This window comes from Plasmodium gonderi (assembly GCF_002157705.1).
Source record: "Plasmodium gonderi DNA, contig: Chr06, whole genome shotgun sequence".
Taxonomy (NCBI): domain Eukaryota; phylum Apicomplexa; class Aconoidasida; order Haemosporida; family Plasmodiidae; genus Plasmodium; species Plasmodium gonderi.
This window is the reverse complement of record NW_021628931.1, coordinates 826,092-839,498: the sequence shown is the minus strand read 5'-3', so window position 1 is coordinate 839,498 and position 13,407 is coordinate 826,092. Positions and strand designations below refer to the sequence as shown.

Sequence of the window (13,407 nt, the reverse complement as noted above, 5' to 3'; positions counted from 1 at the left end):
AACATAAATTTAAATGGAAAGCTAAATTGTTAAAATGAATGCGACCAAATAAAATTGCGAAAATATAAAAAATGCAATAGTGTAAAAATGCTTTATATTTTTCTGCATAGGGTAAACACAATAATATATCCCTCCAATAGTATTTGTAAACATTTATATTTTGTATACACACATTTTTTCTTTTTCCGTATGCACAAGAAGTCACACTTGAAAAAAGGTATAGAAAACTACACCTGTTTATAAGCAAAACATGTTAACGCAAAAATAAAATATATAACTAATCCACCCAAGCTATGTACCTGTGGGGAAGGAAACAAAATCATATGGAAGAATAACTAGTTTTTGCCTCTTCAAGTTGGTGTACTCTTATTTTTTCCCCCTTCTGTAAATTATTTCTGTTTTCTTTTTTCCTATTCAAGATGTGCAAATCCCGTTGAGCTACAACTTTAAAAATTATTTAAAAAAAAAAAAAAAAAAAAAAAGAATAAAAAATAGGGATAGCAACAAATGTTCTTTATATAGAAGAAATGTACAATTACATCAAATTCGGTTAATAACATATCAGTGTTAGCAAAACGACACAAAATTAGAGAATGACTAAGGGTAAAGGTGAATCCTTCTTTGTTGTGAAACCCTTTGTTTTAATCGCGCAAGTTCTGTATTTATGAATTGGCAAAGTTCATGTATTATTACATATATATAAATGTATCTATACTTATTTATGTATAAAAAAGCAACCGCTTAAACCTATTCTGTTTATATTAATTTCGGCTCAAGTACCGCTTCCCCCTAAAAACCCATTCTGGAATATTCTCTTTATATGTCCTCACATGATATGTTACTGCACTAGAGTCAATATAAAATAAAGAGTGCTACGCATAAATACTATACGAATTTACATTATAATATTGTATTGTTCATTTTTTGTGTGTTTCCATACATAGGCAGTTTTAAAAAAAAATAACTAACTCTTCTTATACGTAACGTTTGGTTACGCATAAAATGTGTATAGGTCTCAAGGCAAGACATGGGCAAGTGGAAGAATTGATGGCGTATATTTTTTGTACTATTCCCCTATGAGTGGCTAGGTGTTATATACATATATATGCATATACATATGTGTATATTTTTTAATATTTCTGCTGTATGATGGGGGACGGACGTGAGGGTTTCTTCATGCCTCCTCGGATTAATCGTTCCATGTTCGTATCTACATATATACACATACACACGTTCACACACGCATACATTGGATAAAGGCGCACATTTTTTGTCAATCGAAAAATCCTATTTCAAAGTTCTAAGACATCTCGGTTTGTTCTCCATATTGTATTCTTTTGCAAAAAAAAAAAAAAAAAAATAAATAATAATATTAAAGCTTTTGAAATGAAAAAATTCTTACATGCCAATACATAAAAAAAAAAAAAAAAAAAATAAATAAAATAATTCACATTTTACATGTAAGGAGGAAAAAGGCTTCTCATCTTTATCGTTCATACAATTAGGGTGAATACGAGTCATCCCACAATACATTGTAAGTCCGCTGTTGTGTTTTGCTCCATTTTGTTGTGTTCTGATGTGCCTTGTTTTAGTATGAAAGTTCCTCGATTAGCACAATGCTGCACTTGTTGTATGGGGAGACATACGACTAAGTAAGCAGAAATTAGTGGATTCATCATTATCTCTCATGTAACGCAATTTGTTTTACTAAGTAGGGACCCAACTTATTACCCATACTTGGGTATTTTTTTTCACTTTTTTTTTTTTTTTTTTATGTACTGGCATGTAAGATTTTTTTCACCACATAAGATTGCAGTTTATTTTATTATCATATATATATATATATATATATATATATATTTTCTTTTCTGTGGAATTTTTCGAGAAAGGCCAACACAAATGAAATTCCGTTTTACGCTGATTCGCAAGAAAAATATATAAATGAAAAGATGCTTTACAATACTGAAAAGGGTAATAATACCGTTTCTGATTCTGACAGGGATATTTAACAGTTTATTTCTTACCATATGGAGCATGAGTATAGGAAGGAAAGCTACGAGAAAAGGATATACATACGTCACTCTCCATAGTTGTCAAAATGGTACTAGGAGTTGCGTGACAGATAAATCAAAAAAAGAAGCATTGCAATTTTACAAAAATGTTACAACAAGACATAAAAAAAGAAAAGATTCCTTTCAGAATATTTATTACAATAATAAATACAATTACAAAAATAGGGAGGTTGGAAAATTTTTCTTCATATTCAAATGTGTAGAACAGAAGGGTACAATGACTCAAAGTGAAGATGTGTTGCATACAGTTCTGGTGGATGCTAATAAAAGAAAGATTAGGAATGACGTTGCCACAAGTCGTATCGGACGAAGGATATACACATCTCGTTGTGTTGAAACGTTCTCATTGAACCCACAAAATGAAAATAATAATTTAAATCATGAGAATCCTTCGGATGAAAACAAATCAGTCATCTCCAATGAAATAAGGGAATGTACTAAATCAGCTGATCAACAGAGAAATGAAGAATATACCAGGGAATTCTTGACAGATACAAAATATTACAAAAGGAGTAAATATTCCAAAGCTGGGTATATAAAAAGACGAACAAGCGAAAATTTATTGAACACATGGGGGAAAAACGATAATTTTCTGCAGAAAAATGTTTCAGAGGATCAGCACTCCACTATCCAGTACATAGAATCAGAAAATGATATTTTAACAGATATTACAAAAAAAAGTGTAGAAAATGAAAGTAAGAACCTTCCAAATTTGTTCATTAAAAATTACTATGCTGATAGAACCCGATCGAACAACCTCGATTTAGTGTTAGAAAAGGATAAATTTGGCACCAGTACAAGGTTAAGTAAGAAAAACAATTGCGAATCAGATGTAAGTGTTTCTAGGGAGGAAGGAAGGGAAAACCAAGAAAATTCAAGTGCTGTAGCATATAATAATAAAATATCGTTTATGAATGAATTTACTGTAATAGGTGAAATTGTAGGTGTACATGGATTACATGGATGGTTAAAAGTAATAAGTTTCACAACATTTAATGATATTCGATTTAAAAATAACGCATATCGATATTTATTTATGAACACATATCCATATCCTTTACCAATTAAAATAGTAGATGTGAAAGAATCACTAAAAGTAGGTTTTCTTTATTTAAAAATTGAAGGAATTAATTCCAGAACAGATGCATTGAAATTAAAATCATGTCTAATTTGTGATGATAAAAAAAAATTTCCAGGAATAACGGAAAATCAGTACATATCAACTGATTTATTAAACTTTCATATTTACATTTTTAACGATTTGAGTAATACTTCTATTGGGAAAGTACATACCTTTGTATCCAAACACGATTATATATGTAAGAAATCAGTTCAAAACATTGCTGATGATTTGATTCAAATTGAGATAAATAAAAACATTTCTCTTCAAAAAGTCTTCCGTATCATATCTGCTTCCCAAATGAATGCCATGTGCAACCCAGGTGAGGAGACATCTCCCTCCCAACAATTCAACCCAATAAGGGTCCTCATCAACCGAAAAAATTTTTCCTTTCACGGAGGGGATAGCAATGAGAGGGGCACCGAGATGGGCAAATTGGAACATGATGAGGAACGTGTGAAAGGTGACAAAAACTACTACGATTCAATTGACAATTTTGAGGGTTGTTCATACAAAAAAATATACAAGTGTGACTTTTGCGACGACGTGTATGCTAACGTTCAGGAGGCAAGTGAACACGAAAATTCCCATTTCCGTACGGATGATGAGTTACTTTTTAACGCATCACAGGAGAGTCTCCACAAAAAGAAACTGTATGAAGTGGATAAAAATACAGCATCCAAGTTGAAGCAAATAGATTAGTAAGATTAAAAAACATTCGTATTTATGATTTATATTTTTGTATGTTAAAGTATAAGTCCAATTATAGTGGACAATAGACCGTTATGCAACCGTCATTCCACATTTTGTTTTATTTATAATATATGTGTAATGTTCTTTTCTTTTTTCTTTTTTTTTTTCAATTTTTCATGCTTTGCACCCTTGTTTTATAGATCTGTTTTTCCCCATTTATTTATGAGCGTCTGTATTTATTTTTACATATCTGCATTTATCCCTTTTTGGCATCATATATCCCTTTTTGGCATCATATATCCCTTTTTGGCATCATTTACCCCCATTTGGCCTCATTTACCCCAAATTGGCCGGATTTATCTCTGTTTTGCCTCATTTATCCTTACTTTCCCTCCCCCCCAAATCAGCTTCTTCATCCCAATTGTTAAGGAAAAAACCATAAGATCTGTTAATTATGAACTTAAGCAAATATACCTAGACATATCAACCGTTTTTTTATTGGATGACCAAAAAAAGACCAAGGATGAAAGTACAGAATAAGACGGAAATTGTGTGTTCCTTTTTCGCGAAGATGAATTTTAACACCGTACTACAAACCTACGTGCTTATCTATCCATGTAGAAAAAAAAAAAAAAAAAAATAAAAATTGGCACTCACGCCTCCTTGGTTATTATATGCAAAAGTCTCTTTTTTTTTTTTTTTTTCATTTTTTCATATTTTTATGGCATGAACACTATTCCAATACGTGAGCAGCTCTAGGCAATTATTTTATTGCGTTGTGTTATATATATATATATATATATATATATATATATATATATATCTATTTTTTTCACGTGGTTTGATTTCTACATAACATTATATCATTACATTACATTTCATTTTACTTATTTTTTATATTTTTTTTACAATATTTTACTTTTTCCCCGTTCCGAAGTATCCTAGTGCTTGTGCCACTTGTCTTAGTCCCAAAACTTCCATTTTTCGCGATCACTCTTTTCCTATGCACATGTGTTTACGTTCATCTATTTTTTTTTGTGTGTCTCTTCTTATACATACTTCTGGAATATTGTGTCTACGCATTCTTCTTTATCTACGCCTATACATTCTTCTATATATACGTCTACGCATGCTTCTATATATACATCTGTACATTCCAACGAGGGTGACAACATTTCCCTTGGCTGAGCATAACACAAAAATCACACATACAGTAACATGAAGGGATACTACTTGACGTATGTCTCAATTTTGATTTTCTTTTTTTTTACAAAGCCGATATGCAATGGTTTGTGAGATGGAAAAAAAAAATATACCCAAATGTTTAATCGCTTTTTTTTTTTTTTTTCTTTCTTTTCTTTCCCTATTTTTCTAAAAAGCGTTAATTAAAAATGATACTGCTCCTATTTTTGAGTACACAACGGAGTGGCTTATCTTAGAATACTTGAAGAAAGAACAAATGAATTTAACATAGAATTGATTAGTTGCTTTACATCACAAAATAAAACTGTGCACTATTTATCTTCACAACTTTTTTATATTGTGTACTTCATCATTATTAATTTGTTCTATTTTGTTTTATTTTGTTCTGTTTTGTTCTATTTTGTTCTATTTTGTTCTATTTTGCTCTATTTTGTTCTATTTTGCTCTATTTTGTTCTATTTTTTTTAACTCTCTGCAGAGAATCTCCTTTCCATGGAGAGGATCAAACAGAGCATGCGGAAAAATAATGTGTTGGATGAATTGAAAGGATTTTCGAACTTGGCATTATTTTATTTGTACAACGCCTTAAGGTGCACATTAACACAAGAAATTTTTGAGGCATATGAAGATGAAACATATAAGAAAGCGATATTTCTCGTGAAGCATAATTTTATACAACTGATGCGTAGAAAAAATGATAGGAATTTGTGGTTGTTCTTTGAGCTCAAACTTTCCGAATCGTTATTATTTTCAGTAATATTTTTTCCACACACATGAGAACACACATTTTGTCTTTTGTTACATCTATCCACAATTAATTGAGTTTCTCATTCGTACATTAGACACAAGTGTTTGTATCCATGTTTAACACTCTATTAGCATAGGAAGGGAGATGATGGTTTTTCCATTTGGATATCGCTATTAATTCATATCCATTTTCCCATCACCTATTATCATCCTTTTATCCCAATAGATTGGTGAAATAGAGGCAAATATGAGGAATAATGGAATGGGGTTTCAAGAAATGTACAACGAGCTCATACTATCTGATCCTTCCTTCAGCCGTGTATCAAACCTAGAGATGAACATATGCTCCAGTCATATTTTTTTTGTTGAGAAGACTAGTTTACATTTGACCCTTGTCCCTTTTTTATTGGAAGAAACGGGTATTCTGCCACGGAGTGAACCGTAGCTCTTCTTTTTTTTTTTTTTTTTTTTTTTTTTTTAGCAAGGGATTCATACACTTGTTCATATTTTGTCGACTCAGTAGATCTACAACGAACTTAGATGAGCATACCACAGATGCAGGCGATTATTCATTTTTTTGCTACTCTCATTTGTTACTCCCACTTGCTACTCCCATTTGTTACTCCCATTTTGTTTTTTTTGTGTGTGAGGGGTGTAGTATCTCAGCTTTACTCCACATTTACACCTGCTGAGAGGCACGATTTTCCCCTTTCCTAATTCTTCTCTGCTCGTTCACAGACATAACAGCGAAATTATACACAGAGGAAGTAAAGGAGTCGCTACGGAAGACATTAAATTTGTTTAACTTTTACATGCTGCAAATAAATGAGCATAACGTAAAAATTTCGAATATGTATAAAAAGGAGATAAATATTTTCCTCAAAGTGAAAGACCAATTTGATTCGATTTCTATAAATGAAGATAATATTCTTGAATTGTACGATGAAATTCATTTAAAAAATAAGTATGGAAAGATGTTGCTTTCTAATTTTTTTATTTTTTTAAAAAAATTTTTATTTTACCAAGTTATCAACCAATTTGATTATTTTCATTATATAGAAATAATGCCTGTGTATATAAGAACAAAAAATGGCACCATGAAATCCAGAAATTATAATATGGAGAATATATTTTATTCTTTGGTTGAAAATGAATATAAGAATGACTTACAAATTAATGAAGGAATAATACTTATACGAATCTTAAAACAGTACAATATAGATAGTTATAGAAAACGGGTTTACTATTATGATTCGAATTTTATATATAATGCCATTATGCACGAAGTACATTTGTCTTATTCTTCCTCTTCTACATTTTCTAGTGTAAAATTTGAGCCCCTACACTCACAAAATGCCGATGTGTCCAAACAGTTTCTATCTTCAGATCAAGATATAACATTAAGTCTTATTCTACTTGTCAAGAATGACACAAACGTAAAAGAATTTCTTGAACAGATTTACTATTTCGTTTTTCCAGAGGAAATCTTTTTGGTTAGTCGGGAGTTAGATAAACACAGAATTAAAATTATGGGTTCTTGCATCTACACCAAAGAATCTCAGCCTCCAATTTTTCAGGGATTCTTTTCGAGGGGACTTAGCACATACATATTGTTCAAAATTCTGTCATTTTTAAAACCACACAAGAAGCTCCTTTATCTATCGATAGAAAAGGCACAGGACAGTAAAAACCAAATAAGTTCTGAGAAAATAGCCGAGCGCATTTTGAACGTGACTCAGCAGCTTTACGAGGTTGTGCTCCTCTTTGAGCGAGACGTAAGCAAAAAGAGGGGGAAAAATAAAAGAAGCATATGTGAAAGGGAAAATATGAAAGGGAAAATATGAAAGAGTGTGTGCAAAAGAGTGTACGCAAAAGGGTGCATGTAAAAATAAGTAAATAAACAAGCGAGCAATTCCGAGAGCAAAAATAAATGAGAAAAAAAGGAAAAATCTGGGACGCTGTGCTACATGAGCGTATTGAGACCCAGAAGAATCTGCTCATTATAACACTTCTGCCTTAGCGGAAGTTTTTCTTCTTATATTCGACAATATGACGATGGGCTTTGCGAAAGGGCATACGGATCAATGCCCCTTCAAATATGTCACACACGTTGCATCTTTTTATTTTATTTTATTTATTATTATTTTTTTTTTTTATTACAGCCAATTTTACTTCATTTTTTGGCCTTTTTTTTTCTTTTGTCCCCTTCTCCCCCCCCCCTTTAGGCAATTATAAAATTTGGGAAATTTGAGCATAGCGACGAATGTGATATGTGCTTGTTGGGGTACCGAGGATTGTACACTTTATACATGTGTATATTTATCCCAATTTTGATAAGCATATTTATTTGCTATTACTTGCATAAAAAGAAAATTGGCTTGAAACATAGCGTGCCTAAAAAGAAAATTTCTCTTTTCCCTGGCAAGATGAAATCAATTGAGCCAAATATAGTTACTCTTGACTTGTAAATTTTTTTTTTTTCTTCTTAAAGGCATCAAGGTGCGTGAGTATCTGTTAGTTCGCATTCCTGCATGTTTGCCAGATTGTTTGTGCGTGCATGTCACTGTGTGTGTGAAAAAGGTGTTCATACACTTTGCACATTTCATTTTACTTCACCTTTATCGAGTATATTTTTTTCATCTTCTGTGTCTTTGGCACCTAAGACTTAGTCAGCCATGTGAAGGGAGACAATTGTCCCCCTTAATACACATGCTACGTAATGTTTTTATTTATTTTTATTCGTTGCAATTTGTCAAAAGTGGCCTTTTTCAGAATTTTCTATCAAATTTTCAAGCACCAAGGATATGTGGGAAGACAGTGTTCGATATGGCAAAAATGCACAAAATAAAAGTTTCTCTCTCGATAGAACTATACTATTAAGATAAGTTCCAAGTGTTTTGATATAAGGGAATATTGCTCGGGTATAAACATTGGATCCTTTTTTTTTTTTTTTTTTTTTTTTTTATGTTCCCCTTCAATACGTGCTTGTACAACAAAAAATGAGCAAAATTAATTTCTCATTCAAGCCAAATATATACGACAAATCTCGGTTAAGGAAATGGAATAACATGAATGGCACGGAGAGTGATGACTGCGACGACGATGAGGAAACTGATATCGAGTCCAATGTGGTGAACAGTATGTGTATTAAAATAAGGAGAGAGTGCAAAATGTGTACTTCTAAATTTCATGAACAGCTATGTTATAAACTTATTCCAAAGGAGATATAGACGTACACGTATGGAGCTACTCTATCATACTCCTTTTCTTCCACACCACGTGATATACGCGTCAGAAGTGATCCAGCATAAAAAAAAAAAAAAAAAAAAAAAAAAAAAAAAAAAAAAAAAAAAACTCCCATTGCATTTTCACGTTCGATTTTGGGTCATTCACAGTTTATTTAGAGCTATTCAAGTTTTATGTTCCTTTTTATCCCGTTTTATAATCCCCCTTTCATGTTTCTTCTCCCTCTGTACAACCACGATGGTAAATTCCAGAAGACGGAAGTTTTTACAAAAAGATATACGCCCTTATAGGGTCCAAATCAAAGTACATCAATTTAGTGTTAAAGTGCAAGCGTGACAAGGGCAACGAGAGTATCACTGCCCCTAAGAAAAAGTATCTTGGGATTAATCGCAAGTTTCAAGATGATGAGAAGGAGGAACAGGAAAACGCTTTAAAGACCATTAGAGAGATTATTAAGAAGAAATTTCCTAAGCGCATTGATGAGAAAATAGATTTGTACTTAAAGGAAGTTATAAGTAATATGATCATACTTGACAGCATCACATGAAAACAATAAAACGTATCTCTCTACCCGTTCACCTGCATATCCTTTGCATCCGTTTTCATGTAGAATTCCTGCATATATATGATGTATGGCATGATATAAAAGCTGGATTGTGTAACCCTCATTAACACCTCTGAAAAATCCCTTTTCGCTATTCTAACTTTCAGACAATCCGCCTCAGGAAAATTGTGCACTGCACAAGAATCTCTTCCAGAGAAATGAAAAGAACATGTTCGTAAAACACAACATAATAAGTTATCTTCTCAATTTTGTAGATATTAAATCTTTAATGAAACTTAAGGAGTGTTCAAAAATTGACAACGAAGTAGTAAGCTTATATTTGCGAAAGATTTTGCATACATTATCTTTTAAGGATGATGAAATAAAGGCTAATATTCACTACTGGAGAAATGTTGTGAATTACTTTTTTTGCAAAACTGGTACACTTAAACCCATTGATAGAATGGGTTATGAAAAAGTTTTCAATGCATTTGAAAAAAATAAAAGTTTTTGTGTAATTACAAATGATTCTATGGATTCAAATGTACACATCAGTTTAGATTATTTTAATGAAAATTTTATAACTTCGTGCACGCATCAAAATCCTTTACCACATACATGTGATCTTTCAAAAGAAATAAAAGCAAAGGATAGATATTTGAAAACTGAACATATTTCTGTTATCGATTTTGTTGAAGAATATTATAAAAGACTATCAGTTAATGATGATGAGTTAATGTGGCATATATGCTATTTTAGAAAATCTCGTGAATTCCTAACCCTACTCTTGTTGGAGTATCTTAAATGCATGTTACATATTCTTCATAAATATTCTGGAAAATGCACTTTTAAAAAAACGGAATATTTGGTTAACTGTGGACATCATATTACTCATCGTATTTGGATTCAGATGTTTTATGAGTATGGATATGAATCTGCAGAGAATCAGAAAAAGACGAAGGAAGAAAAAAATGCTGTATTTACTATGAAATATAACAGCAATAAGCAGAAGAATAATGATCTTAGTTTGGAGGATAATACCAACAATAAGACACTCTACTTAACCATTGCTGATCATTTCAAATGGGATGCCTAAAACTGTATTCCCAATTAGTTTTATGTTTCGCATGCCTTACCAAATCAATATATAATGAAAGGGGAATATATTCTCTATCTGCACATTTATATATATATATATATATTTTTTTTTTTTTTTTGGTATTATTCCACTTTTTAAAAACAAATTCTCAATTTTGCTAAATAATAAATAAAGGGGGTAAAAATATACCTTCAAATGTTACAACTTTTGAATATATAAAAAAAAAAAGCAAAACGATTTTATTTTCTATTTTCAAATTAAGAAAAAGTTTATTTTTAAAGGACAGAGAGATGCTGTGTGTGGTGGATGCACGTAAAGGACAAAACAAAAATTAACTTGGGTAATGCATAAGAAAATTAAATAAATCATCTCACGGGGGTTCTGAAATGAGAAACTGCTTGTGCCCATCATCACCCCTTTTTGCATCATATGCATCCATTCATGTATTTGTTTATACGAATATAGTTAAGGTATCCCCATAGAGATGGGAAATTGGAGGAAGAGGAGGAAGAATAAAATAAATAGTGATTTTTTAATTCACTTAGTTATTGTATAATGATAAAAAAAAAAAAAAAAAAAAAAAAAGCGTTAAGAAAAGTATAAATGCTTACAATTAAAAAAAAAAAAAATTGGGAAGCAAATTTATATGTCAATAAAAAAAAAAAAGAGCAATCCCCCTACAATTTATCAAATAATGGAAACTGAGTGTTTTTATTTTATTTTTTTACTTTTTCAGTATTATATAAAATGAGAATTTTCAAAAAATTAAAATTATGCCTCCATTATTTTGAAATAATAATAAGACCAACAAAATGTGTTCAATGTTTGGCAAATGTACTATAATTTGTGTACACCCTTTTCTGTTGTCATCCCATCATCTTCTACTCCTGATCTACTTAATTTCTTTTTCTTCTTTTCTACTATAAAAAAGTGAAAGGATAAAAAAAATTGTATAAACAACAAGCATGGACAAAATATATATAGCACACAAATTCATTCTGATTTGTAAAACATAGTTAATATATATATATAGAACCGATTTGTGAACGCGCCACATAAAACAGCACTTGGAATATGACTGTGTTCGCATGGAACATGAAAATATTGTTACTTTTCTTTCGTTCGTTCATCTTTTTTGGAACATGGCCTACAGTCTCCTTGGGGGTATGAATATAAGAGATTGGTGTGTGCTTTCACGTGAAGAGTTGTAATTGTTCTAATTCAATCACTTTGGCATTCCACCATTATGCAATTTTCTCTTATCTCACAACGAATTTACTTACCCTCGTTTTCCGACGAATCTGAGTCTGACTCCGAGCTCTCCCCAAATTTCTTGGGCTTGTGGTATATGCAACACACTACATTACAAAGATGAAATGGGACGAATAATGAGGTGATGTTTCTCATAAGAAATTTGCTGGTAAAATTGGAGTTTTTGTATACAAGGTCATGTTGTTATGCAATTTGGTCTTGTCTTTTTTTTCAAAATTTCTTTTTGGATTTTTTCCTCTTTTTTTTTTTTTTGTCTCTCTTTTGTCGTCTCTCCTTTGTTTTTTTTTTTTTTTTTTTTTTTTTTTTTTTTTTTTTTTTTTTTTTTTTTTTTTTTTTTTTTTTTTTTTTTTTTTTTTTTTTTTTTTTTTTTTTTTTTTTTTTTTTTCCTTCCTTATTTTTGCCTAATTTTTGCTTGATTTTTTCTTATTTTTTGTTGCCTCATTTTTCCATATTTTTCTCTATCTCGCACTCTCCCTCTTTAATCCTTACCCTTGGACGATTTCTTCTGTGCGTTCTCATTGTCAACTGTGCTTTCATCCCACCTAACCATTTTCTGCGGCGTGAGTTTTAAAATTCGCACAATTGTGCTTTGGTTTCCATTTTGTTCGTTCCTCCTGTTTGTTTCTTGAACATATGTGGTGGTGGTTGTGCTTGAGGATGAGTGCATGTGCGACATTATCAAAATTTATATATGTACCTAAATGCATATGTGCGCGATCTGTGTATTCACAGGAATGTACATACACATAAGCATAAGTATATATATATATACATATATGTAAATATATATACGCACACAATATGCTTGAGTAGACAATTATTGATATATATTATCAAAATGGATTCTAAAAAGAAAAGGTTAAAATTGTATTCAAAAAAATGTAAACATAAACTGATAGAGAATATTTCCAAAAGGAATTTTAATCGTCTTATTGAAAAAAACTTCCTCCTCTGCTTGAAAGCCAAGGGAAAAATAAGTAGACCCAAAAAAAAAAAAAAAATTCAGTCTAGCAAAAAAAGCTGGTACTCTTCAAAAGTTATATCCCAGTTGCTAAATTATACTACACATAATTTTTCATATTAACAAATAGAAAACATACATAATGATTGATGCATATATGTATATAATATTGCTTATACATATGTTTTTACGGCATGCCAATTTTTCTTTCTTCCAATTTACATGGAAAGTTAAAAAAAAAAAAAAAAAAAAAAAATTGAGAATTAATATCCTCTTATTACAATTTTGTAAAACCGGGATATAAATATATTTTATTCCTTGACAGTTTGTTCGAAATCATCACATTAGGGAAACGGAAATTTGATTTTAACTCAAGCTGTTTTTGTTCCCATTAAAAGACGAAAGAAAAAAAAGGCAATACTGCAAAAAAGCAAAAAAACAAAAAAACAA

At 31.0% G+C, this 13,407-nt stretch overlaps 4 protein-coding genes across 4 annotated transcripts; 3 read left to right on the top strand and 1 right to left on the bottom strand.

The window, feature by feature from the left end:
* Positions 1 to 1,941: 1,941 nt before the first annotated feature.
* Positions 1,942 to 4,425, top strand: PGO_061650 (ribosome maturation factor RimM; the record flags this gene model as incomplete). Its single annotated transcript, XM_028686808.1, has 2 exons — positions 1,942 to 3,893; positions 4,293 to 4,425. The coding sequence occupies 2 exons, from the start codon at positions 1,942 to 1,944 to the stop codon at positions 4,423 to 4,425; spliced, it is 2,085 nt and encodes a 694-aa protein (XP_028542609.1).
* A 678-nt stretch (positions 4,426 to 5,103) lies between these two features.
* PGO_061640 (hypothetical protein, conserved) lies at positions 5,104 to 8,303 on the top strand (the record flags this gene model as incomplete). The annotated part of the gene is made up of 5 exons (XM_028686807.1): positions 5,104 to 5,173; positions 5,567 to 5,841; positions 6,062 to 6,254; positions 6,574 to 7,610; positions 8,061 to 8,303. The coding sequence occupies 5 exons, from the start codon at positions 5,104 to 5,106 to the stop codon at positions 8,301 to 8,303; spliced, it is 1,818 nt and encodes a 605-aa protein (XP_028542608.1).
* A 531-nt stretch (positions 8,304 to 8,834) lies between these two features.
* PGO_061630 (hypothetical protein, conserved) lies at positions 8,835 to 10,721 on the top strand (the record flags this gene model as incomplete). Its single annotated transcript, XM_028686806.1, has 3 exons — positions 8,835 to 8,973; positions 9,333 to 9,596; positions 9,793 to 10,721. The coding sequence occupies 3 exons, from the start codon at positions 8,835 to 8,837 to the stop codon at positions 10,719 to 10,721; spliced, it is 1,332 nt and encodes a 443-aa protein (XP_028542607.1).
* Positions 10,722 to 11,616: 895 nt separating this feature from the next.
* On the bottom strand, positions 11,617 to 12,672 carry PGO_061620 (protein phosphatase inhibitor 3; the record flags this gene model as incomplete). Its single annotated transcript, XM_028686805.1, has 4 exons — positions 11,617 to 11,641; positions 11,836 to 11,881; positions 12,008 to 12,082; positions 12,486 to 12,672. 4 exons carry the CDS (start codon positions 12,670 to 12,672, stop codon positions 11,617 to 11,619), a joined length of 333 nt encoding a protein of 110 aa, XP_028542606.1.
* Positions 12,673 to 13,407: the final 735 nt, after the last annotated feature.